Source organism: Pseudorasbora parva, chromosome 24 (genome assembly GCF_024679245.1).
Source record: "Pseudorasbora parva isolate DD20220531a chromosome 24, ASM2467924v1, whole genome shotgun sequence".
NCBI lineage: Eukaryota > Metazoa > Chordata > Actinopteri > Cypriniformes > Gobionidae > Pseudorasbora > Pseudorasbora parva.
In genome coordinates, this window is record NC_090195.1 from 7,043,631 (window position 1) to 7,070,125 (window position 26,495).

Below are 26,495 nucleotides of genomic sequence, written 5' to 3' on the forward strand. Positions count from 1 at the left end.
CATCAGTTTAGGCCTAACCATTTTTGTCATTTTCTTGCCATTGTGAATCACATTTTACACTGTGCCTTTTTGTCTCATCTCTTTCAGTGGTTACGAATTCGATTATGATTACTACAGAGATGATTTCTACAATAGGTATGTATTTTATTTATTTTTAAGTGGTTGAAGCCCTTAATCTGATTAGACACATTTTGAAACACTCGTGTCTTTCAGTTTCAACAGTTGTTTGTCGGGATGTAAAGATTCACTCAACTCACGATGCAATACAATTCATGATATGATATATAGATAGTAAAATAAATACAAAACCTGGTCATAGCAGCCACATTTGATTTGAATGAGAACGCAAACGTGCTTTCCGTCGCCATACTTCTGTTTGACATGTGTGCACACAGGTGTGCGCTCGCACCCAACTTCCATATGAATGAACTGAAAACTTTTCACTCTTCTTTGTGCCAGTGTGCACGCACAGTCTGTGTAATGCTAGCTGCAACTTGCTCATTGCTATCGTGCCTGTAAAGCAAGGTCAGAGTAGGTACAACGTAGCCTGGCGTGGTCATACTCAATTCTAGTCAGAATATGAGTCTGAAACTGTTCCATTGAGCTGTGATTATGGGGCGTGTTTCAACTGAACCAGGAAAGACCTCAATTGCAACAACCAATCAGAGCAACGGAGCGACGCATTACGTTAGTTGTCAAAAGAACTCAACTGCACTGTGTTGCCAAGTCAGTCTGCGGTTTCCCCGCGGGTTGTTTTCCATGTCCGCGGGTTGAAGTGACCTCAATTATGTGATATATAGACCCAGGAATGTGAATTTTAGCAGGCATGCAAAAATAACACATTTTACCCCCTAAACGCCTTTTTTTTTTTTCAGAGACCCCCCCGAGAAGCTATTGTTTTGGGCTAGTAGTTGGCGGGTTTTGTTGTAAGAACTTGGCAACCCTGTCTGCACACGCGCTGGAATAAAAGATTTTTGCCGGTGTTGTAAAAAAATAAATAATAATTTAAGGATACACAGAGTACTTGCCAACATGATGATAATTTCAGAGAGAAATAGTGAAGCTCTCCGTTTAGGATTTGAACAAATTCAACCCAAGCACCTTTGATGAAGTGGATGACGTTACTGTTGATCATCTGTCCATCATCGTCTAAAGCCCGCCCTGACAATTTCATTGGTCTGAACAGTTTCTGTTCAGGCATAATTACTCCTCTATGGATCAAGTCCAGACCGAACTGCCCGTGCTCGGATGTTGTGGGCGGGGCTGAGTTCAGCTGGCATCCAGGCTACGTACAATGGGGCTAAAGGCTCTATGGGGTAAAGGATAACATGATGATAAACAGCAGCTGACTTTTCATTTGTTGACATGACATGGTTAGATTCATATTGTAAGTATCATATCATATATTAATTTGGGTGTCCACCTTAAAGGGTTAGTTCACCAAAAAATGAAATTGATGTCATTAATGACTCACCCCAATGTTGTTCCACACCCGTAAGACCTCCGTTCATCTTCAGAACACAGTTTAAGATATTTCATATTTTAGTCCCAGAGCATATGCAGTCTATGCACACTATACTGTCCATGTCCAGAAAGGGAATAAAAACATCATCAAAGTAGTCCATATGTGACATCAGTTGGTTGATTAGTCTCTTGAAGCATCGAAAATACATTTTGGTCCAAAAATATCAAAAACTACGATTTTATTCAGCATTGTCTTCTCCTCGATGTGCCTCCAAAAAGAATCAAACGGTAATGAATCAGTGAATCAATCAATGATTAAAATCGTAGTTTTTGATATTTTTGGACCAAAATGTATTTTCGATGCTTCAAGAGACTAATCAACCAACTGATGTCACATATGGACTACTTTGATGATGTTTTTATTCCCTTTCTGGACATGGACATTATAGTGTGCATAGACTGCATATGCTCTGGGACTAAAATATGAAATATCTTAAACTGTGTTCTGATGATGAACGGAGGTCTTACAGGTGTGAAAAGACATTAGGGTGAGTCATTAATGACATCAATTTCATTTTTGGGTGAACTAACCCTTTAAGAGATAATCACCATATTTATAATGAAACCAACATGTATTTAAAAATGTGATATTAATCATATCATATAATCAAATATAATGTATTATGTAACTGTATTTCTATATTAACATATTTTAATGACAATATATTTATTGATCCAAAATAAATTCTTTGAATGAAGTATAAACTTAGACATTAAAAAATATTATTTTTGCAAACGTATTTGTATCAATACCGTGTGCCTTTAGCCCCTCGACACCCCATACATTAAGACTTAATAAAATCACTTATGATTTTTGTTGCTTAGTAAATGCTCAATACAAACATATCTTTTTCTGTGTATCATACATTATAGAAGTAGTGAAAATCAATTTTTTCTTAAGGTCTGCCTTTAGCCTCATGATTTCAAAATAGCATGTATTAAATGTCATTTATATAGTTTTCAAGATTGAAAACCTATGAGAAGATGCGCACAAAGATGTGAAAGTAAATATGATGTTCACAGAAAATCAATAATCTTATTTATCCTAAACACCTACAGTTTGTCCTCGAAAAAAATCCATTAGTGTTGAGTAATTGGAGTAATCTTTAATTTCTAAAAAGCCCTGCTTTATTTTTTCACTCAGTTCCTTCTTATGATCTCATATTTCATTAGCAGAGACATTTACTAAATGTCAGCTGGGTGGAGAGCTGTGAATATCCTGTGAGATCGATGGGAGCGCAAGGGCATGTGCCTTTTGTTTGACATTTTCTTGTACCTCCTTTCTTTTCTGTAAATTCTTTAGAAAAATTCACCAGCCTTCAGGACCAATTTCAAAAGTAGCGTTGATAATTGCAGGAAACCAGGAGTGAGAAATGTTTTCAGGGGTGAAAAACCTTTAAGATGCAACATAATTCAGAGTCAAAAGCCTGGTTTTGAGTGATAATGATGGTATGGTGTCTTTTCTAAACTCTGCACTTCTTCTCTGATTCCGGTTAGGCTCTTCGACTATCACGGACGGGTGGCTCCTCCTCCGAGGGCAGTGATCCCGCTGAAGCGCTCGCGGGTGGTGCTTCCATCCACTCGACGCGGGAAGACTTCCTTCCCTGTTAAAACCTCCTCCGCTTCTTCCTCAAGACCTCCATCATCGTCATCATCCTTCTCCTCTGGGCTGAAATGTAAGCCATAAAAAAACTCACAATTTTCCAGATATGTCCAGAATATGCATTATCAGAACGCAGCAAATACAAGTTTGGTGTATTTATTTTTTAAGTTCACAATATAATACAACTTGACATATGCAAATTTGGACCCAAATGTGGGTCGCAGAGCTGAAAAGATTACATTTTACTGCAATTTATTTCATAATTTTATTTCGTAAACATGTTACTAGTTCCTTTTTCAATCAATCAACTTTATTTATATAGCGCTTTTACAATCACGATTGTGTCAAAGCAGCTTCACAGTGTCAAACAGGATAATATTGCAACAAAATTAGATTTTGCTGTACAGTCGTTCTAGAGAAAAGTGATGTTATCAGCTTATTTAATTTATTATATAGCGACAATGTTGGCAGATCTGTATTATAGTTTATAGAATTAATTAAAACCTAATTCATACATTTTATTTGTATAATTAGTTGAATAACTATGATCATAATTTTAGTGTCCCCAACTGAGCAAGCCAAAGGCGACAGTGGCGAGGAACCAAAACTCCATCGGGGAATGATGGAGAAAAATAAACCTTGGGAGAAACCAGACTCAGTCGGGGTGCCGGTTCTCCTCTGGCCTACTAACACAGCGTGTATGATTATTATTCTGGCTACCTTACAGGTCAGAAATCATATTAGATCAGATTATTAAAAATTTCAGGGTATCAGGGAAGAGACGGGTTTATTTAGGATGGTTAGGATGGTGCGTCGGTTATTTGGACATGACGTGCCGGTGAGGCTTTTTTTAAAGGAATTTTAATGGGATAGTTCACTTTAAAATGAAAATTCTGTCATCCTTTACTCGCTCTCAAGTTGTTTCAAACCTGTATGAATTTCTTTCTTCAGCTGAACACTAGGGAAGATTTTTTTGAAGTATGTCATTAACCAAACAGTTAACTGGACTGACTATAGAAGTCAATGTCTTCAGTTAACTGTTTGGTTACTGACATTCTTCAAAAAATCTTCCCTTGTGTTCAGCTGAAGAAAGAAATTCATACAGGTTTGAAACAACTTGAGAGTGAGTAAAGGATGACAGAATTTTCATTTTAAAGTGAACTATCCCTTTAAGGAAAGATGTAACGTACAGGTCAAAAGTCTCATCCTCATCAAAGCTGCATTTATTTGATCAAAAATACAGAAAAAAAATGTAATATTGTGACGCATTACAAATTAAAATCTATTTCTGTTTTAATATACTTTAAATGATCATTTCTGTGATGCAAAGCTGAATTTATCAGCCAGTGTCACATGATCCTTGAGAAATCATTCTAATATGCTAATTTGATTCTCAGTTATTATTAATGTTGGAAAAACTGGTATGATCCTTTTTTCAGGATTCCTTAATGAATAAAAAAAAGAACGTTACAGCATTTATTTAGATTAGAAGTGTTTTGAAACAATATGCACTACTGTTTCAAAAGTACTGTAATTTTGTATTTTTTTTTAGAAATTAATACCAAATTTTATTCAGCAAGGATGTAATACATTGATATAAATCTTTACTACTATTTTAAATAAATGCTTTTTAACTTTTTGTGAATCCTGAAAAATGTCAAACATTGATAATTACCGAGTATTAAATCCTCATATCAGAATGATTCCTGAAGGATCATGAGACACTGAAGACTGGAGTAATGATGCTGAAAATTCAGCTTTGATCACAGGAATAAATTATGTTTTTCCTGTATTTTTGAGCAAATAAATGCAGATTTGATCAGCATAAGAGACTTCCTTCAAAAACATTAAAATTGGTAATGTTTTCAAACTTTTTACTGGTACTTATTGTAGAGGAATACTTGTGGAAATATAGATTTCTGACAAGGCTTGTACTTCTCTCTTCACAACAGTACACTCTGATATTAGTTTGTGTGCTTTCAGACAGCAGAACAGGGCCGAGTTCATGCAGTTATAATTTCATGCTTGTTATACAAAAACAAGAAATTAAGAAAAACAAGAGTATTTCTCAAACTGTAGTTAAATGCACTGAACTCAATGTAAATCTGCACTAATTAAATGATAAAACAACTGTCCCATATATATATATATATATATATATATATATATATATATATATATATATATATATATATATATATATATATATATATATATATATATATATATATATATATATATATATAATGTCACACAGCTCTATATATAATGTTGGCTATATTGAGTAAAACGGTATATATACTTATAGCAAATCTCAACTGCCTGATTTATTTATGTATTCGCAAAATGTAACTATATAATCGCCCAGCTCTTTTTTTAAGAATTTGGATATATAAGAATGTCCGACTTTATTTGCGCACTTGCAGTATACTCACATAGGGCAATATACTATATAGAAAACGATGATATACCATCATGATTTTCTTTAAAGCAGCTTTGAATCTCTGATTGTGGAAAACACTATGCAAATACATTTCGACTTGACAAAGATTGCAAATGTCACTAGGGGGAAAAAAGGCCATAAATGCCTCTTGACTTGGTATTTTGTTGTCTAATGCAATGGCATTCATGCATTTTCATATTTCTACTGCAAAAAGACATTAGCAATACAGTGCATGTTGCAAAAGTCGCTCCCACAGATTCACAATGTGCTTTACACCATTAAATCACTGACCTCTGGCATTGGCCGTCTGTGGCCTGCTGTATGAAGTCCATGAGTTTTATTCTTCTTTGCCAACTGCTGGTTTATATTCTGGCACATGCTGGTCAGTAGCTCTCCCTTACAGATTACACAAAGCGAAAAAGAGACTTATTTCATGGGAGCATAAATCAAGGGCGTATTGATTTAGTTTAGTGTTTTGTTTTTTTGAACCCAAGAGCATTCTGAGACTGGGACTTATGGCCATCTAAAATGCTGGCTGCTTTAATTCTGACCTTGATACCAGCCGAACGGCAAGACGGAACATCATGCTGCCGTGTTTGTAAATTAGAATTCATAACACCAATTCAGATTTTATCTCTAGCCCACAAGTAGCAGCTTTCAGAGCATCTGTCAGCATCCCGCCTTCTCCTGCGAGCGTGGAGCTCAGAAGTGGAGATTAGCTGTGGTGCATGACACTAATGCTCTTAGCTGTAGTGCTGGTCTCTCTGGGGGCTTTTCTTATATCAGAGCAATTCACGGCCAAAAATATCCATAGCATGCACACAAAAGTGCCACTGTTTACCTTAATCTGCATTTGACTGGAGTTATCCCTTCTCTTCACAGCACAACCTGGAGATTAGCTTTATACGACACCCAAATAGCATTTAATTTGGCTCCAAAAGTTTACTTTGCGTTCTCATCAGCAGCTGTTTTGAGTAAAGCAGACAATGTATCTGAAATTTGCTTCAAACGCAACTACTGCAATTTTTACCCATAAACTAGCTACATAAATATCAAAACCTACTTTATCTGCCTGTCTTTGAAATAATTTGGGGAATTTAACATGTGCTGTACTCTAAATATTTAAAACTGGATTTTGCTGATTCTATTATGCATGAAGCTTTTGTAGCCTTTTATTAATACAACTAAGCTTTTTACTTTTTAATTTGTCACCCTATAAAGACCATTTAAAATTAAATGATGGCAAAAAGGTGATTTTAAAAAATGTTTTTGATTTAAAAATACAGTAACAAGTTATTTTAAATTAAAATATCACAAGTTTGCCATTTTCTATTTTAATACATTTTATGTAAATTTATTCCTGTGATGCAAAGCTGATTTTTTTTTTTTTTTTTTAGCTGCCATTACTCCAGTGTCACATGAGCCTTCTGAAATCCTCGTTTCTGAATGTATGTTAGTGTTGTTTTATTGTGTTCATTTATTTACCCAGTATCTATGGCAAAAATGTGATTGGAATCAGCAAAGTTACTATAATTTAAGATTTATTGAGATAGAGCTTGTGACGTCTAGCCCTGGTCTCCTTTTCCCTTATATTTTAGTCTAGAATCTTGATCTTGGAAAACAACGCATTTTGCGTCATAATCCTCTGCATGTAATGAAGCCTACTGCGCATCACACATCCTCTTTAAATTATTCCAAATTAACCGCTAAAAAAAGTGATAAGAGTAAGTTAACTGTCATCTGTCTAAACAAAATGACGCTCAGCTAGTTTGTTTCATAGGTTGCCCAGATCAAAGCTCTCTCAGATTTGCAAGCTTGAAGGCAGTTTTTGGACATGTATTTGGGGTTTGAGCAATTTAAATGGTTGCACCAGACGCGTTCATTGAATTTCAGTAGATACGCCGCTCCGTCAGACTAAACACCTACACACGCAGCTTTCTGCCTCAGGCGGGTGATGGCAGGTGACACCATTTTGTGAGGTAGTGGAAAAGCTGGCAGCGGTGTGACAGCAGTGTTGGGTCACGCTGTGTTATCAGGGCTGAAGGCGGTGACAGCAAAGCGACAAGCTTCAGCTTTCTCAAGGAGAGGAATGGCTTGAAAAATACAGGCTAATGAATTTTTCAACAAAGCATTTATATGTATCCAGGAGCTCCAATTATCATGAAGAAACAGGTCTTTCCATGTCAAAAGGGGCCTCTGGAGGTCTTCATAGAGGTCCACACTGCATTTTCTAGTGTCATTCAGTATATTTAAGCAGTAACTTGTATTTGTATTTGAACCAATCCTTTACATTAAAGGGGTACTTCAGCGCTGGAAAGATGAATCTGGATTTAAACTGGGTCATTAATGTAGTAGAAATGTGAAGTTATTTTTGAATTTGGTGCCTTCTAGACTGAGAAAAGACAGAAAATGTATTTGTCTCATGGGGATGAAAGACTACAATTCCCAGAATGCTTCGCTGCCCTCTGAGGCTATTCCCAAAGCCACCTACTGGATTACTTTGTTTGATAACAGACACTATATGCTGTTATGATATGTGTAAGATAGCTAACTAGACAGCTGTGTTACAATAGAAGTTAAACAAGCGACAAAAATAGGAAAAAATCAGTTTGCAAAGACTGTATCAATCAAAGCACAGCTTTGAGAAGGGGAATATGCAGGTCCGGAAGGAAGGAGAAGGTGATGGAGATGAGTGCTATTGTGCTATTTATTTACCGGTCAAAAGTTTGAGTAGCAACATTTGAGACAGGTTTCATTGGTGATTTTCAAATATGAAATTTAATCATAAGCTTGAGTGTTTATTATAAATGCTGAACAGCTTTTGAGAGCTGTACTTGCATGACTGAAATAGCTGCCCGAGAGCCTTTTCAAAGATGGTTGCCCAGTAAAATGAGACAGTCAACCCTCTCTCAAAGCAAATTACTTGCGTTATTCCTGAATGAATTTGTGTTTTTGAACAAATGGGTTGAGGGAATGATTCAATGACACTCAAGTACGATTGTTTAGTTCATGAATGAACAAGCGTTGTTGAGTGAATCGTTTAAATGAATAATTCCTCAACTCACTCATAAAATGACTTGCGGCCATCTACTGGTGTAACGATGTAACTGCAAAACGAGTGTACTTGGTCTGTAAAACAGATCTGCAGACACTCCGCCTACGTTTCTTTTCTTTTTTTTATTCTTTATTTATTAGACATTTTACTCCGCCTACATTTCTGAAGTCACAAAGTAGCTTTGAAAGATGTCAAGAGCCATTTCCATATTTTTATCCTAAATTTGATACCATTTGCTGCCCTGTTTCCCGCCTATTTGGCCTTTCAGTTACCACCAAGTTCATTCTGCTTTGCTCACATTGGCCTGCTGATTTGAAATGTTTATTAGATTCGATGTGTGTTCAATGGTGTAGTCATCTGAAGGAGATTAATCTGACAGCTGCCATATGAAAAAAAGCAGTGAAATTTTCAAAGCGCATAATATTTACAGAAATTAGCAGCATGAATTAAGCTAGCAGACATTGAGGAGTGACGTTATATCCCATGTGGCATAGCATATTAATTGGAGAGTCTTGACCGGTGTCTTGCTCATGAGCACAATATGCAAGATTGTAAATGGTCTAGTAATTTTTAGGACTGAACTATAACTTATAACATTAAGTGTTCATTTGGGGCTACTGTAGAAACATGACTGTGCAAAATTTCACTGTAAGGGGACCCGCAGTGTCTGTAGATAGAAATGGTAATAAAAAGTAAACATAGTTATGTATATTATATTGCATTGCAATAGATCCTCCTAAATATTACACAGTGCACCTTTAAGTAACCTCATGTACTTACTGTAGAGTTATGGTTAGGTTTAGTTACTTGTAATTATGCATAATTGACTGTTATTTATTACTCTAGTAAGTACATGTAGTAACTACGTCGCATTCAAATAGTGTTCTACCCAGTGTAATACCCAGATCTGTACCCAGGTACATCCCCTCGATTACTGGACTTTTGTATAGAAATTTACTTTCATATCGCATGGGATACCCCAAATATTCTGTGTAATTATAACAATTTAACTACAAACTAGACAAAAAAGTTTGATGACAAACTTTAAGTTGGCTTGGAAGAGAGTTGATCAGAAAGTTTGAAAAGGTTTGAAATAGTTTAATGAGTTTAAAGTTTAAAATAGTTTAATAAGTTTAAAGTTTAAAATAGTTTGATAAGTTTAAAGTTTAAAATAGTTTAATAAGTTTAAAGTTTAAAATAGTTTAATAAGTTTAAAGTTAGATAGATAGATAGATAGATAGATAGATAGATAGATAGATAGATAGATAGATAGATAGATAGATAGATAGATAGATAGATAGATAGATAGATAGATCTGTATCATACCCATGTCATTATACACATTTGTGTCCTCATATGTCACACACACACACTTACTCATACACACACTAACACACACACTCTTACTCATACACACACACACACACACACACACACACACACACACACACACACACACACACACACACACACACACACACACACACTTACTCACAATTGGTTGCTAGGGTGTTGCTAGGCGGTTGCTAAGGTGTTCCGGGTGGTTGCTAGGTGGTTGCTAGGGTGTTCTGGGTGGTTGCTAGGGCGTTGCTAGGTGGTTGCTAGGGTGTTCTGGGTGGTTGCTAGGGCATTGCTAGGCAGTTGCTACGGTGTTCTGGGTGGTTGCTAGGTGGTTGCTATGCGGTTGCTAGGGTGTTCTGGGTGGTTGCTAGGGCGTTGCTAGGCAGTTGCTAGGGTGTTCTGGGTGGTTGCTAGAACGTTGCTAGGTGGTTGCTAGGCGGTTGCTAGGGTGTTCTGGGTGGTTGCTAGGGCGTTGCTAGGTGGTTGCTAGGGTGTTCTGGGTGGTTGCTAGGCGGTTGCTAAGGTGTTCTGGGTGGTTGCTAGGGTGTTCTGGGTGGTTGCTAGGCGGTTGCTATGGTGTTGTGGGTGGTTGCTATGACGTTGCTATGTGGTTGCTAGGGTATTCTGGGTGGTTGCTATGGAGTGGCAGCATCCCATAATGATACCCCAAAATCACCTTGCCAGTACGCATTATATAAACCAACCCCCATGTCTCTACGATTTTCTGATGCAGAGTTCTGAACGGTTGCTATGGTAGTCTCTGTTTGGTTGCTATGGAGTGGCTTGGCAGCATCCCATAATGCTACCCCAAAATCACCTTGCCAGTATGAATGATATAAACCAACCCCCATGTCTCTACGATTTTCTGATGCAGAGTTCTGAACAGTTGCTAGGGTACTCTGTTTGGTTGCTATGGAGTGGCTTGGCAGCATCCCATAATGATTCCCCAAAATCCCCTTGCCTGTATGAATGATATAAACCAACCCCGTGTCTCTATGATGTTCAGATGTGAAGATATACACTGTGGATTTGGGTTGTTAGGGTGCTCGATAATGGTTGCTAGGGCGTGGCTAGGAAGTGTTGAAGTTGATTTGTGATTGGCTGTTGATGCCCTGAGTCAATCAAACCCACCCTCATGTTTCTATGACACTCCTATCCAGAGATATAACTTTGATCTATTTCAATGGAAGTCTATGGGATTGGTTGCTAGGGAGCTCTAAACGGTTGCTAGGGCGGGGCTTAATAGCATCATCATGATCCTGAGATAGTGATTGGTTGTCTGAGTAGATTGGGCCCACCCCCTTGTCTCTGTGAGTCTGTGAGTCTGAGCTATGCTCAATACAAAATCCCTATGGGATTTACCATTGAATGAGAATGGATAGATGAGTTTAAATGAGAGATAGATGAGTTTAAATGATAGATAGATGAGTTTAAATGAGAGATAGATGAGTTTAAATGAGAGATAGATGAGTTTAAATGATAGATAGATGAGTTTAAATGAGAGAGAGATGAGTTTAAATGAGAGAGAGATGAGTTTAAATGATAGATAGATAGATAGATAGATAGATAGATAGATAGATAGATAGATAGATAGATAGATAGATAGATAGATAGATAGATAGATAGATAGATAGATAGATAGATGAGTTAAATGAGTGTATAGTTTATAGAATGTCAGTTTGAGTGAGTCTGAGCTTCAGTGTTTAGATTTGAAGTTTTGTCAGTTGGTCAGTTTGAACAGTCTTGGCTCATTTGAACATTCCGTCAATGAAAGTCAATGGGATTTTTCCGAGTTTTGGGAGTCATTTTTAGGAAAACCGTGAGTCGGATCAGTTAGAAAAGATATAGCATACCGAGTCAGAACAGTCTGAGAGTCTGAGCCGAGTTTGGAGTTTGAGGAGTTAAAGCTCTAGGAGGAGTTAGAGTCAGAAATTTTGAGTAAGAAAAAGAATAATAATAATAATAACTAGAAAGTACAATTCCTGAAGAAATTGTGAGTGGTGCTTGCCGTGGCAAAACTCGGGGCCCTGTGGCATTTGTGATGCAAAAAAGCCAAGCAACATGTCTGTACGATGTTGTGGGGCTGAGATATGGCTTCTTAATGTGTCTGTATGGTTGCTAGGGTGGTCTAATTGGTTGCTATGGTGTGGCCATACAGTTTAAGAGGTGATATTTATAGAGTAGTTGTCAGTCTGAGTCAAAAGAGCCCAACTCTGTATGTGTACAATGGTCTAGTGCTGAGATATGGCTTATTAATGTTGAAATACGGTTGCTAGGGTGGTTTAAATAGTTGCTAGGGAGTGTCTATGAAGTTGTGATGTCACTACTGATTGTCTACTTGATAGGCCGAGTCAAAAGAGCCCACCCTCAAGTCTCTACGACCTTCTGATCCGAATCTATGATCTCACACAGTACTGCCAATGTTAAGTCTATGGGACTTTTCCGGGACGATTTTTTTCCCGCCAAAACGGAGATCGTTCATCCGATCCCTTAGAAAAGACATAGCACACCTCTCCTCAATAAGTCGGTCGATTTGACACCTCATCCGTGGGTCTGTGACAAACGGTGCCGGAGGAGTAGCGTGCCAAAGTTTTGAAAAAGTGAATAGTATTTACAATACTAGAAAGTACAATTCCTGAAGAAATTGTGAGTGGTGCTTGCCGTGGCAAAACTCGGGGCCCGGTTATTGCAAGATACTGCAAAATCACCTTGCCAGTATGAATGATATAAACCAACCCCCGTGTCTCTATGATTTTCTAATGCAGAGATCTAAACAGTTGCTAGGGTACTCTGTTTGGTTGCTATGGAGTGGCTTGGCACCATCCCATAATGATTCCCCAAAATCCCCTTGCCAGTATGAATGATATATACCAACCCCCGTGTCTCTATGATGTACTAATGCAGAGATATAGGTCTTGCTAAACAGTTGCTAGGGTACTCTGTTTGGTTGCTATGGAGTGGCTTGGCAGCATCCCATAATGATACGCCAAAAGCTCCTTGTCAGTATGAATGATATAAACCAACCCCCGTGTCTCTATGATGTTCAGATGTGGAGATATACACTGTGGATTTGGGTTGTTAGGGTGCTTGATAATGGTTGCTAGGGAGTGGCTAGTAAGTGTTGAAGGTGATTTGTGATTGGCCGTTGATGCCCTGAGTCAATCAAACCCACCCCCATGTTTCTATGACACTCCTATCCAGAGATATAACTTTGATCTTTTTCAATGGAAGTCAATGGGATCGGTTGTTAGGGAGCTCTAAACGGTTGCTAGGGCGTGGCTTAATAACATCATCATGATCCTGAGATAGTGATTGGTTGTCTGAGTAGATTGGGCCCACCCCCTTGTCTCTGTGAGTCTGTGAAGCAGAGCTATGCTCAATACAAAATCCCTATGGGATTTACCATTGAATGAGAAACGCATGCGTTGCATGCGTTTCATGGGACGACCCTCCCCATGTTAAGTCAATGGGCCTTTTTTGCGATTTTTGGGGAGCTCTAGCACCCCTGGGGTACAACTTACACCCCTTTGAGATGTGTGTGCTGAGAGATCCTATCAGCCCCTTCAAATTTCGTGTAATATATGTGTGTGTTTGAGATCCTCGCTCGGAGCTACGAGGGGTCAAAGTTTCGCCCCATCAATCGTCTATGGCACTTTCGGGGTACGTTTGCACCCCTGGGGCGCACACCGTACCCCCGATCCCTTAGCAGAGATATAGCACACGATTCCCGTATAGGCCGCCGACTTTGGCTATTTAGTGGTTGGGGTTTGACAAAATTTGTGTGAGGAGAAGCGCGTCAAAATAAGTGGCCAGAAGAATAAGAATAATAAGTATGGTGGAGAACAATAGTGATGCCTTGCTACGCAAGCACCACTAACTAGAAAGTACAATTCCTGAAGAAATTGTGAGTGGTGCTTGCCGTGGCAAAACTCGGGGCCCGGTTATTGCAAGAGACTGCAAAATCACCTTGCCAGTATGAATGATATAAACCAACCCCCATGTCTCTACGATTTTCAGATGTAGAGATCTGAACAGTTGCTAGGGTACTCTGTTTGGTTGCTATGGAGTGGCTTGGCACCATCCCATAATGATTCCCCAAAATCCCCTTGCCAATATGGATGATATAAACCAACCCCCGTGTCTTCATGATTTTCTGATGCAGAGATCTGAACGGTTGCTAAGGTACTCTGTTTGGTTGCTATGGAGTGGCTTGGCACCATCCCATAATGATTCCCCAAAATCCCCTTGCCAGTATGAATGATATATACCAACCCCCGTGTCTCTATGATGTTCAGATGTGGAGATATACACTGTGGATTTGGGTTGTTAGGGTGCTTGATAATGGTTGCTAGGGAGTGGCTAGGAGGTGTTGAAGGTGATTTGTGATTGGCCGTTGATGCCCTGAGTCAATCAAACCCACCCCCATGTTTCTATGACACTCCTATCCAGAGATATAACTTTGATCTTTTTCAATGGAAGTCTATGGGATCGGTTGTTAGGGAGCTCTAAATGGTTGCTAGGGCGTGGCTTAATAACATCATCATGATCCTGAGATAGTGATTGGTTGTCTGAGTAGATTGGGCCCACCCCCTTGTCTCTGTGAGTCTGTGAAACAGAGCTATGCTCAATACAAAATCCCTATGGGATTTACCATAGTAGGAGAAACGCATGCGTTGCATGCGTTTCATGGGGCAACCCTCCCCATGTTAAGTCTATGGGGCAATTTTTCGATTTTTGGGGAGCTCTAGCACCCCAGGGGTACAACTTACACCCCTTTGAGATGTGTGTGCTGAGAGATCCTATCAGCCCCTTCAATTTTCGTGTAATATATGTGTGTGTTTGAGATCCTCGCTCGGAGCCACGAGGGGTCAAAGTTTCGCCCCATCAATCGTCAATGGCACTTTTGGGGTACGTTTGCACCCCTGGGGCACACACCGTACCCCCGATCCCTTATAAAAGACATAGCACACCATTCCCGTATAGGTCGCCGACTTTGGCTATTTAGTGGTTGGGGTTTGACAAAATTTGTGGGAGAAGAAGCGCGCCGAAATACGTGTCCAGAAGAAGAAGAAGAACTAGAAAGTACAATTCCTGAAGAAATTGTGAGTGGTGCTTGCCGTGGCAAAACTCGGGGCCCGGTTATTGCAAGAGACTGCAAAATCACCTTGCCAGTATGAATGATATAAACCAACCCCCATGTCTCTATGATTTTCTAATGCAGAGATCTAAACAGTTGCTAGGGTACTCTGTTTGGTTGCTATGGAGTGGCTTGGCACCATCCCATAATGATTCCCCAAAATCCCCTTGCCAGTATGAATGATATATACCAACCCCCGTGTCTCTATGATGTACTAATGCAGAGATATAGGTGTTGCTAAACAGTTGCTAGGGTACTCTGTTTGGTTGCTATGGAGTGGCTTGGCAGCATCCCATAATGATACGCCAAAAGCTCCTTGTCAGTATGAATGATATAAACCAACCCCCGTGTCTCTATGATGTTCAGATGTGGAGATATACACTGTGGATTTGGGTTGTTAGGGTGCTTGATAATGGTTGCTAGGGAGTGGCTAGTAAGTGTTGAAGGTGATTTGTGATTGGCCGTTGATGCCCTGAGTCAATCAAACCCACCCTCATGTTTCTATGACACTCCTATCCAGAGATATAACTTTGATCTTTTTCAATGGAAGTCTATGGTATCGGTTGTTAGGGAGCTCTAAACGGTTGCTAGGGCGTGGCTTAATAACATCATCATGATCCTGAGATAGTGATTGGTTGTCTGAGTAGATTGGGCCCACCCCCTTGTCTCTGTGAGTCTGTGAAGCAGAGCTATGCTCAATACAAAATCCCTATGGGATTTACCATTGAATGAGAAACGCATGCGTTGCATGCGTTTCATGGGACGACCCTCCCCATGTTAAGTCAATGGGCCTTTTTTGCGATTTTTGGGGAGCTCTAGCACCCCAGGGGTACAACTTACACCCCTTTGAGATGTGTGTGCTGAGAGATCCTATCAGCCCCTTCAAATTTCGTGTAATATATGTGTGTGTTTGAGATCCTCGCTCGGAGCCACGAGGGGTCAAAGTTTCGCCCCATCAATCGTCTATGGCACTTTCGGGGTACGTTTGCACCCCTGGGGCGCACACCGTACCCCCGATCCCTTATAAAAGTCATAGCACACGATTCCCGTATAGGCCGCCGACTTTGGCTATTTAGTGGTTGGGGTTTGACAAAATTTGTGGGAGGAGAAGCGCGTCAAAATACCTGTGTGGAAGAATAAGAATAACTAGAAAGTACAATTCCTGAAGAAATTGTGAGTGGTGCTTGCCGTGGCAAAACTCGGGGCCCGGTGGCTACCACAAGGCAAAAAAGCCAAGCAACATGTCTGTACGATGTTGTGGGGCTGAGATATGGCTTCGTTATGTGTTTGTACGGTTGCTAGGGTACTGTAAATGGTTGCTATGGAGTGGCTTGGCACCATCCTATAATGACCCCAAAAGCTACTTGTCAGTATGAATGATATAAACCAACCCCCATGTGTCTATGATTTTCTAATGCAGAGATCTAAACAGTTGCTAAGGTACTCTGTTTGGTTGCTATGGAGTGGCTTGGCACCATCCCATAATGATTCCCCAAAATCCCCTTGCCAGTATGAATGATATAAACCAACCCCCGTGTCTTCATGATTTTCTGATGCAGAGATCTGAACGGTTGCTAAGGTACTCTGTTTGGTTGCTATGGAGTGGCTTGGCACCATCCCATAATGATTCCCCAAAATCCCCTTGCCAGTATGAATGATATATACCAACCCCCGTGTCTCTATGATATACTAATGCAGAGATATAGGTCTTGCTAAACAGTTGCTAGGGTACTCTGTTTGGTTGCTATGGAGTGGCCTGGCACCATCCCATAATGATTCCCCAAAATCCCCTTGCCAGTATGAATGATATAAACCAACTCCCGTGTCTCTATGATGTTCAGATGTGAAGATATACACTGTGGATTTGTGTTGTTAGGGTGCTCGATAATGGTTGCTAGGGCGTGGCTAGGAGGTGTTGAAGGTGATTTGTGATTGGCCGTTGATGCCCTGAGTCAATCAAACCCACCCCCATGTTTCTATGACACTCCTATCCAGAGATATAACTTTGATCTTTTTCAATGGAAGTCAATGGGATCGGTTGTTAGGGAGCTCTAAACGGTTGCTAGGGCGTGGCTTAATAACATCATCATGATCCTGAGATAGTGATTGGTTGTCTGAGTAGATTGGGCCCACCCCCTTGTCTCTGTGAGTCTGTGAAGCAGAGCTATGCTCAATACAAAATCCCTATGGGATTTACCATAGTAGGAGAAACGCATGCGTTGCATGCGTTTCATGGGAGGACCCTCCCCATGTTAAGTCAATGGGGCAATTTTTCGATTTTTGGGGAGCTCTAGCACCCCAGGGGTACAACTTACACCCCTTTGAGATGTGTGTTTTGAGAGATCCTATCAGCCCCTTCAATTTTCGTGTAATATATGTGTGTGTTTGAGATCCTCGCTCGGAGCTACGAGGGGTCAAAGTTTCGCCCCATCAATTGTCTATGGCACTTTTGGGCTACTTCTGCACCCCTGGGGCGCACACCGTACCCCCGATCCCTTATAAAAGTCATAGCACACCATTCCCGTATAGGTCGCCGGATTTGGCTATTTTGTGGTTGGGGTTTGACAAAATTTGTGTGAGGAGAAGCGCGCCGAAATACGTGTGCGGTGGAAGAATAATAATAATAATAAGTATGGTGGAGAACAATAGTGATGCCTTGCTAAAGCAAGCACCACTAATAAGTATGGAGGAGAACAATAGTGATGCCTTGCTAAAGCAAGCACCACTAACTAGAAAGTACAATTCCTGAAGAAATTGTGAGTGGTGCTTGCCGTGGCAAAACTCGGGGCCCGGTTATTGCAAGAGACTGCAAAATCACCTTGCCAGTATGAATGATATAAACCAACCCCCATGTCTCTACGATTTTCAGATGTAGAGATCTGAACAGTTGCTAGGGTACTCTGTTTGGTTGCTATGGAGTGGCTTGGCACCATCCCATAATGATTCCCCAAAATCCCCTTGCCAGTATGAATGATATAAACCAACCCCGGTGTCTCTGTGATGTACTAATGCAGAGATATAGGTATGGCTAAACAGTTGCTAGGGTACTCTGTTTGGTTGCTATGGAGTGGCCTGGCACCATCCCATAATGATTCCCCAAAATCCCCTTGCCAGTATGAATGATATAAACCAACTCCCGTGTCTCTATGATGTTCAGATGTGAAGATATACACTGTGGATTTGGGTTGTTAGGGTGCTCGATAATGGTTGCTAGGGCGTGGCTAGGAAGTGTTGAAGGTGATTTGTGATTGGCCGTTGATGCCCTGAGTCAATCAAACCCACCCCCATGTTTCTATGACACTCCTATCCAGAGATATAACTTTGATCTTTTTCAATGGAAGTCAATGGGATCGGTTGTTAGGGAGCTCTAAACGGTTGCTAGGGCGTGGCTTAATAACATCATCATGATCCTGAGATAGTGATTGGTTGTCTGAGTAGATTGGGCCCACCCCCTTGTCTCTGTGAGTCTGTGAAGCAGAGCTATGCTCAATACAAAATCCCTATGGGATTTACCATTGAATGAGAAACGCATGCGTTGCATGCGTTTCATGGGACGACCCTCCCCATGTTAAGTCTATGGGTTTTTTTCCACTTTTTGGGGAGCTCTAGCACCCCTGGGGTACAACTTACACCCCTTTGAGATGTGTGTGCTGAGAGATCCTATCAGGATCTTCAGATTTCGTATAAGAGACGAGTGTTTTGGAATTCGTCGCTCGGCGCTATGTGTGGTCGAAGTTTTCGCAATGTTTTGTCGATGGGACGTTTTGGCTACTTTTACCCCCCTGGGGCGAGCCACGTACCCCCGATCCCTTAGTAGAGATATAGCACACCATTCCCGATGAGGACGCACCTTTTGTCAATGGCTTTGTTGGGTCTTTGACAAAATCTCCGGGAGGAGTAGCGCGCCGAAATTTTGGTCCAGAAGGAAGAAGAAGAATAATAATAACTAGAAAGTACAATTCCTGAAGAAATTGTGAGTGGTGCTTGCCGTGGCAAAACTCGGGGCCCTGTTATGCAAGAGACTGCAAAATAAGTCAGCCCCATGTCTGTAAGATGTTGTGGAGTTGAGATATGGCTTCTTTATGTGTTTGTATGGTTGCTAGGGTGGTCTAAATGGTTGCTATGGTGTGCTTAAACAGTTTAAGGGGTGACATCTAAAGACTAACTGTCAGTCTGAGTCAAAAGAGCCCAACTCTGTATGTGTACAATGCTCTAGTGCTGAGATATGGCTTGTTAATGTTGAAATATGGTTGCTAGGGTGGTGAAACTGGTTGCTAGGGAGTGGCTATGAAGTTGTGATGTCACTACTGATTGTCTACTTGATAGGCCGAGTCAAAAGAGCCCACCCTCAAGTCTCTACGACCTTCTGATCCGAATCTATGATCTCACACAGTACTGCCAATGTTAAGTCTATGGGACTTTTCCGGGACGATTTTTTTCCCGCCAAAACGGAGATCGTTCATCCGATCCCTTAGAAAAGACATAGCACACCTCTCCTCAATAAGTCGGTCGATTTGACACCTCATCCGTGGGTCTGTGACAAACGGTGCCGGAGGAGTAGCGTGCCAAAGTTTTGAAAAAGTGAATAGTATTTACAATACTAGAAAGTACAATTCCTGAAGAAATTGTGAGTGGTGCTTGCCGTGGCAAAACTCGGGGCCCGGTTATTGCAAGAGACTGCAAAATCACCTTGCCAGTATGAATGATATAAACCAACCCCCATGTCTCTACGATTTTCAGATGTAGAGATCTGAACAGTTGCTAGGGTACTCTGTTTGGTTGCTATGGAGTGGCTTGGCACCATCCCATAATGATTCCCCAAAATCCCCTTGCCAGTATGAATGATATAAACCAACCCCGGTGTCTCTGTGATGTACTAATGCAGAGATATAGGTATGGCTAAACAGTTGCTAGGGTACTCTGTTTGGTTGCTATGGAGTGGCCTGGCACCATCCCATAATGATTCCCCAAAATCCCCTTGCCAGTATGAATGATATAAACCAACTCCCGTGTCTCTATGATGTTCAGATGTGAAGATATACACTGTGGATTTGGGTTGTTAGGGTGCTCGATAATGGTTGCTAGGGCGTGGCTAGGAAGTGTTGAAGGTGATTTGTGATTGGCCGTTGATGCCCTGAGTCAATCAAACCCACCCCCATGTTTCTATGACACTCCTATCCAGAGATATAACTTTGATCTTTTTCAATGGAAGTCAATGGGATCGGTTGTTAGGGAGCTCTAAACGGTTGCTAGGGCGTGGCTTAATAACATCATCATGATCCTGAGATAGTGATTGGTTGTCTGAGTAGATTGGGCCCACCCCCTTGTCTCTGTGAGTCTGTGAAGCAGAGCTATGCTCAATACAAAATCCCTATGGGATTTACCATTGAATGAGAAACGCATGCGTTGCATGCGTTTCATGGGACGACCCTCCCCATGTTAAGTCTATGGGTTTTTTTCCACTTTTTGGGGAGCTCTAGCACCCCTGGGGTACAACTTACACCCCTTTGAGATGTGTGTGCTGAGAGATCCTATCAGGATCTTCAGATTTCGTATAAGAGACGAGTGTTTTGGAATTCGTCGCTCGGCGCTATGTGTGGTCGAAGTTTTCGCAATGTTTTGTCGATGGGACGTTTTGGCTACTTTTACCCCCCTGGGGCGAGCCACGTACCCCCGATCCCTTAGTAGAGATATAGCACACCATTCCCGATGAGGACGCACCTTTTGTCAATGGCTTTGTTGGGTCTTTGACAAAATCTCCGGGAGGAGTAGCGCGCCGAAATTTTGGTCCAGAAGGAAGAAGAAGAATAATAATAACTAGAAAGTACAATTCCTGAAGAAATTGTGAGTGGTGCTTGCCGTGGCAAAACTCGGGGCCCTGTTATGCAAGAGACTGCAAAATAAGTCAGCCCCATGTCTGTAAGATGTTGTGGAGTTGAGATATGGCTTCTTTATGTGTTTGTATGGTTGCTAGGGTGGTCTAAATGGTTGCTATGGTGTGCTTAAACAGTTTAAGGGGTGACATCTAAAGACTAACTGTCAGTCTGAGTCAAAAGAGCCCAACTCTGTATGTGTACAATGCTCTAGTGCTGAGATATGGCTTGTTAATGTTGAAATATGGTTGCTAGGGTGGTGAAACTGGTTGCTAGGGAGTGGCTATGAAGTTGTGATGTCACTACTGATTGTCTACTTGATAGGCCGAGTCAAAAGAGCCCACCCTCAAGTCTCTACGACCTTCTGATCCGAATCTATGATCTCACACAGTACTGCCAATGTTAAGTCTATGGGACTTTTCCGGGACGATTTTTTTCCCGCCAAAACGGAGATCGTTCATCCGATCCCTTAGAAAAGACATAGCACACCTCTCCTCAATAAGTCGGTCGATTTGACACCTCATCCGTGGGTCTGTGACAAACGGTGCCGGAGGAGTAGCGTGCCAAAGTTTTGAAAAAGTGAATAGTATTTACAATACTAGAAAGTACAATTCCTGAAGAAATTGTGAGTGGTGCTTGCCGTGGCAAAACTCGGGGCCCGGTGGCATTTGTGATGCAAAAAAGCCAAGCAACATGATGTTAGCATGATGTTAACATGATTAGCAAGTTATTAGCATGATGCTAACATGATTAGCAAGTTGTTAGCATGATGCTAACATGATTAGCATGATGTTAGCATGATGCTAACATGATTAGCATGTTGCTAGCATAATGCTAACGTGATTAGCATGATGCTAGCATGATGCTAACATGATTAGCATGATGCTAGCAACATGATTAGCATGTTGCTAGCATGATGCTAACATGATTAGCATGATGCTAGCATGATGCTAACATGATTAGCATGATGCTAGCATGATGCTAACATGATTAGCATGATGCTAGCATGATGCTAACATGATTAGCATGTTGCTAGCATGATGCTAACATGATTAGCATCATGTTAGCATGATGCTAACATGATTAGCATCATGCTAGCAACATGATTAGCATGTTGCTAGCATAATGCTAACATGATTAGCATTATGCTAGCATGATGCTAACATGATTAGCATGTTGCTAGCATGATTAGCATGTTGCTAGGCGGTTGCTAGGGTGTTCTGTGTGGTTGCTAGGCGGTTGCTAGGGTGTTCTGGGAGGTTGCTAGGGCGTTGCTAGGTGGTTGCTAGGCGGTTGCTAGGGCGTTCTGGGTGGTTGCTAGGGCGTTGCTAGGGTGTTGCTAGGCGGTTGCTAGGGTGTTCTGGGTGGTTGCTAGGCAGTTGCTATGGTGTTCTGGGTGGTTGCTAGGCGGTTGCTATGTGGTTGCTAGGGTATTCTGGGTGGTTGCTATGGAGTGGCAACATCCCATAATGATACCCCAAAATCACCTTGCCAGTACTAATTATATAAACCAACCCCCATGTCTGTATGATTTTCTGATGCAGAGATGTGAACGGTCGCCAGGGTACTCTGTTTGGTTGCTATGGAGTGGCTTGGCAGCATCCCATAATGCTACCCCAAAATCACCTTGCCAGTATGAATGATATAAACCAACCCCCGTGTCTCTATGATTTTCTGATGCAGAGATCTGAACGGTTGCTAAGGTACTCTGTTTGGTTGCTATGGAGTGGCTTGGCACCATCCCATAATGATTCCCCAAAATCCCCTTGCCAGTATGAATGATATAAACCAACTCCCGTGTCTCTATGATGTTCAGATGTGAAGATATACACTGTGGATTTGGGTTGTTAGGGTGCTTGATAATGGTTGCTAGGGAGTGGCTAGGAGGTGTTGAAGGTGATTTGTGATTGGCCGTTGATGCCCTGAGTCAATCAAACCCACCCTCATGTTTGTATGACACTCCTATCCAGAGATATAACTTTGATCTTTTTCAATGGAAGTCTATGGGATCGGTTGTTAGGGAGCTCTAAATGGTTGCTAGGGCGTGGCTTAATAACATCATCATGATCCTGAGATAGTGATTGGTTGTCTGAGTAGATTGGGCCCACCCCCTTGTGTCTGTGAGTCTGTGAAGCAGAGCTATGCTCAATACAAAATCCCTATGGGATTTACCATTGAATGAGAAACGCATGCGTTGCATGCGTTTCATGGGACGATCCTCCCCATGTTAAGTCAATGGGCCTTTTTTTCGATTTTTGGGGAGCTCTAGCACCCCAGGGGTACAACTTACACCCCTTTGAGATGTGTTTGCTGAGAGATCCTATCAGCCCCTTCAATTTTCGTGTAATATATGTGTGTGTTTGAGATCCTCGCTCGGAGCCACGAGGGGTCAAAGTTTCGCCCCATCAATCGTCAATGGCACTTTTGGGGTACGTTTGCACCCCTGGGGCACACACCGTACCCCCGATCCCTTATAAAAGTCATAGCACACCATTCCCGTATAGGTCGCCGACTTTGGCTATTTAGTGGTTGGGGTTTGACAAAATTTGTGGGAGGAGAAGCGCGCCGAAATACGTAACCAGAAGAATAAGAATAATAATAAGTATGGTGGAGAACAATAGTGATGCCTTGCTAAAGCAAGCACCACTAACTAGAAAGTACAATTCCTGAAGAAATTGTGAGTGGTGCTTGCCGTGGCAAAACTCGGGGCCCGGTGGCATTTGTGATGCAAAAAAGCCAAGCAACATGATGTTAGCATGATGTTAACATGATTAGCAAGTTATTAGCATGATGCTAACATGATTAGCAAGTTGTTAGCATGATGCTAACATGATTAGCATGATGTTAGCATGATGCTAACATGATTAGCATGTTGCTAGCATAATGCTAACGTGATTAGCATGATGCTAGCATGATGCTAACATGATTAGCATGATGCTAGCAACATGATTAGCATGTTGCTAGCATGATGCTAACATGATTAGCATGATGCTAGCATGATGCTAACATGATTAGCATGATGCTAGCATGATGCTAACATGATTAGCATGATGCTAGCATGATGCTAACATGATTAGCATGTTGCTAGCATGATGCTAACATGATTAGCATCATGTTAGCATGATGCTAACATGATTAGCATCATGCTAGCAACATGATTAGCATGTTGCTAGCATAATGCTAACATGATTAGCATTATGCTAGCATGATGCTAACATGATTAGCATGTTGCTAGCATGATTAGCATGTTGCTAGGCGGTTGCTAGGGTGTTCTGTGTGGTTGCTAGGCGGTTGCTAGGGTGTTCTGGGAGGTTGCTAGGGCGTTGCTAGGTGGTTGCTAGGCGGTTGCTAGGGCGTTCTGGGTGGTTGCTAGGGCGTTGCTAGGGTGTTGCTAGGCGGTTGCTAGGGTGTTCTGGGTGGTTGCTAGGCAGTTGCTATGGTGTTCTGGGTGGTTGCTAGGCGGTTGCTATGTGGTTGCTAGGGTATTCTGGGTGGTTGCTATGGAGTGGCAACATCCCATAATGATACCCCAAAATCACCTTGCCAGTACTAATTATATAAACCAACCCCCATGTCTGTATGATTTTCTGATGCAGAGATGTGAACGGTCGCCAGGGTACTCTGTTTGGTTGCTATGGAGTGGCTTGGCAGCATCCCATAATGCTACCCCAAAATCACCTTGCCAGTATGAATGATATAAACCAACCCCCGTGTCTCTATGATTTTCTGATGCAGAGATCTGAACGGTTGCTAAGGTACTCTGTTTGGTTGCTATGGAGTGGCTTGGCACCATCCCATAATGATTCCCCAAAATCCCCTTGCCAGTATGAATGATATAAACCAACTCCCGTGTCTCTATGATGTTCAGATGTGAAGATATACACTGTGGATTTGGGTTGTTAGGGTGCTTGATAATGGTTGCTAGGGAGTGGCTAGGAGGTGTTGAAGGTGATTTGTGATTGGCCGTTGATGCCCTGAGTCAATCAAACCCACCCTCATGTTTGTATGACACTCCTATCCAGAGATATAACTTTGATCTTTTTCAATGGAAGTCTATGGGATCGGTTGTTAGGGAGCTCTAAATGGTTGCTAGGGCGTGGCTTAATAACATCATCATGATCCTGAGATAGTGATTGGTTGTCTGAGTAGATTGGGCCCACCCCCTTGTGTCTGTGAGTCTGTGAAGCAGAGCTATGCTCAATACAAAATCCCTATGGGATTTACCATTGAATGAGAAACGCATGCGTTGCATGCGTTTCATGGGACGATCCTCCCCATGTTAAGTCAATGGGCCTTTTTTTCGATTTTTGGGGAGCTCTAGCACCCCAGGGGTACAACTTACACCCCTTTGAGATGTGTTTGCTGAGAGATCCTATCAGCCCCTTCAATTTTCGTGTAATATATGTGTGTGTTTGAGATCCTCGCTCGGAGCCACGAGGGGTCAAAGTTTCGCCCCATCAATCGTCAATGGCACTTTTGGGGTACGTTTGCACCCCTGGGGCACACACCGTACCCCCGATCCCTTATAAAAGTCATAGCACACCATTCCCGTATAGGTCGCCGACTTTGGCTATTTAGTGGTTGGGGTTTGACAAAATTTGTGGGAGGAGAAGCGCGCCGAAATACGTAACCAGAAGAATAAGAATAACTAGAAAGTACAATTCCTGAAGAAATTGTGAGTGGTGCTTGCCGTGGCAAAACTCGGGGCCCGGTTATGGAAAATAAGACAGCCCCATGTCTGTATGATGTTGTGGAGTTGAGATATGGCTTATTCATGTGTTTGTATGGTTGCTAGGGTGGTCTAAATGGTTGCTATGGTGTGCTTAAACAGTTTTAGGGGTGATATCTAAAGACTAACTGTCAGTCTGAGTCAAAAGAGGCCAACTCTGTATGTGTTCAATGCTCTAGTACTGAGATATGGCTTGTTAATGTTGAAATACGGTTGCTAGGGTGCTGAAACTGGTTGCTAGGGCATGTCTATGAAGTTGTGATGTCACTACTGATTGTCTACTTGATAGGCCGAGTCAAAAGAGCCCACCCTCGAGTCTCTATGACCTTCTGATCCGAACATATGATCTCACACAGTACTGCCAATGTTAAGTCTATGGGACTTTTCCGGGAGGATTTTTTTCCCGCCAAAACGGAGATCGTTCATCCGATCCCTTAGAAAAGACATAGCACACCTCTCCTCGATAAGTCGGTCGATTTGACACCTCATCCGTGGGTCTGTGACAAACGGTGCCGGAGGAGTAGCGTGCCAAACTTTCGAAAAAGTGAATAGTATTTACAATACTAGAAAGTACAATTCCTGAAGAAATTGTGAGTGGTGCTTGCCGTGGCAAAACTCGGGGCCCTGTTATGCAAGAGACTGCAAAATAAGTCAGCCCCATGTCTGTAAGATGTTGTGGAGTTGAGATATGGCTTCTTTATGTGTTTGTATGGTTGCTAGGGTGGTCTAAATGGTTGCTATGGTGTGCTTAAACAGTTTAAGGGGTGACATCTAAAGACTAACTGTCAGT

The 26,495-nt window shown here is 41.6% G+C and overlaps 1 protein-coding gene and 1 long non-coding RNA gene across 6 annotated transcripts in view; one reads left to right on the forward strand and one right to left on the reverse strand.

Annotated features, from left to right (window-relative positions):
• LOC137063407 (RNA-binding Raly-like protein) overlaps window positions 1-26,495 on the forward strand; it is a 266,010-nt gene that overhangs the window by 170,671 nt on the left and 68,844 nt on the right. For 3 of the 5 annotated variants that reach the window (XM_067434498.1, XM_067434497.1, XM_067434496.1), the window contains 2 exons: window positions 88-135; window positions 3,022-3,200. In XM_067434498.1, the coding sequence (XP_067290599.1) occupies window positions 88-135; window positions 3,022-3,200 (227 nt within the window). The remainder of the gene's footprint in view (window positions 1-87; window positions 136-3,021; window positions 3,201-26,495) is intronic. The other 2 variants (XM_067434500.1, XM_067434499.1) reach the window with 1 other exon arrangement.
• The window catches only part of LOC137063408 (uncharacterized), a 99,144-nt gene continuing 75,703 nt past the window's right edge, over window positions 3,055-26,495 (reverse strand). The window contains exons 2-3 of the long non-coding RNA XR_010901382.1: window positions 5,862-5,966; window positions 3,055-3,193 (exon numbers count right to left, since the gene is read on the reverse strand). This is a non-coding gene — a long non-coding RNA (uncharacterized lncRNA). The remainder of the gene's footprint in view (window positions 3,194-5,861; window positions 5,967-26,495) is intronic.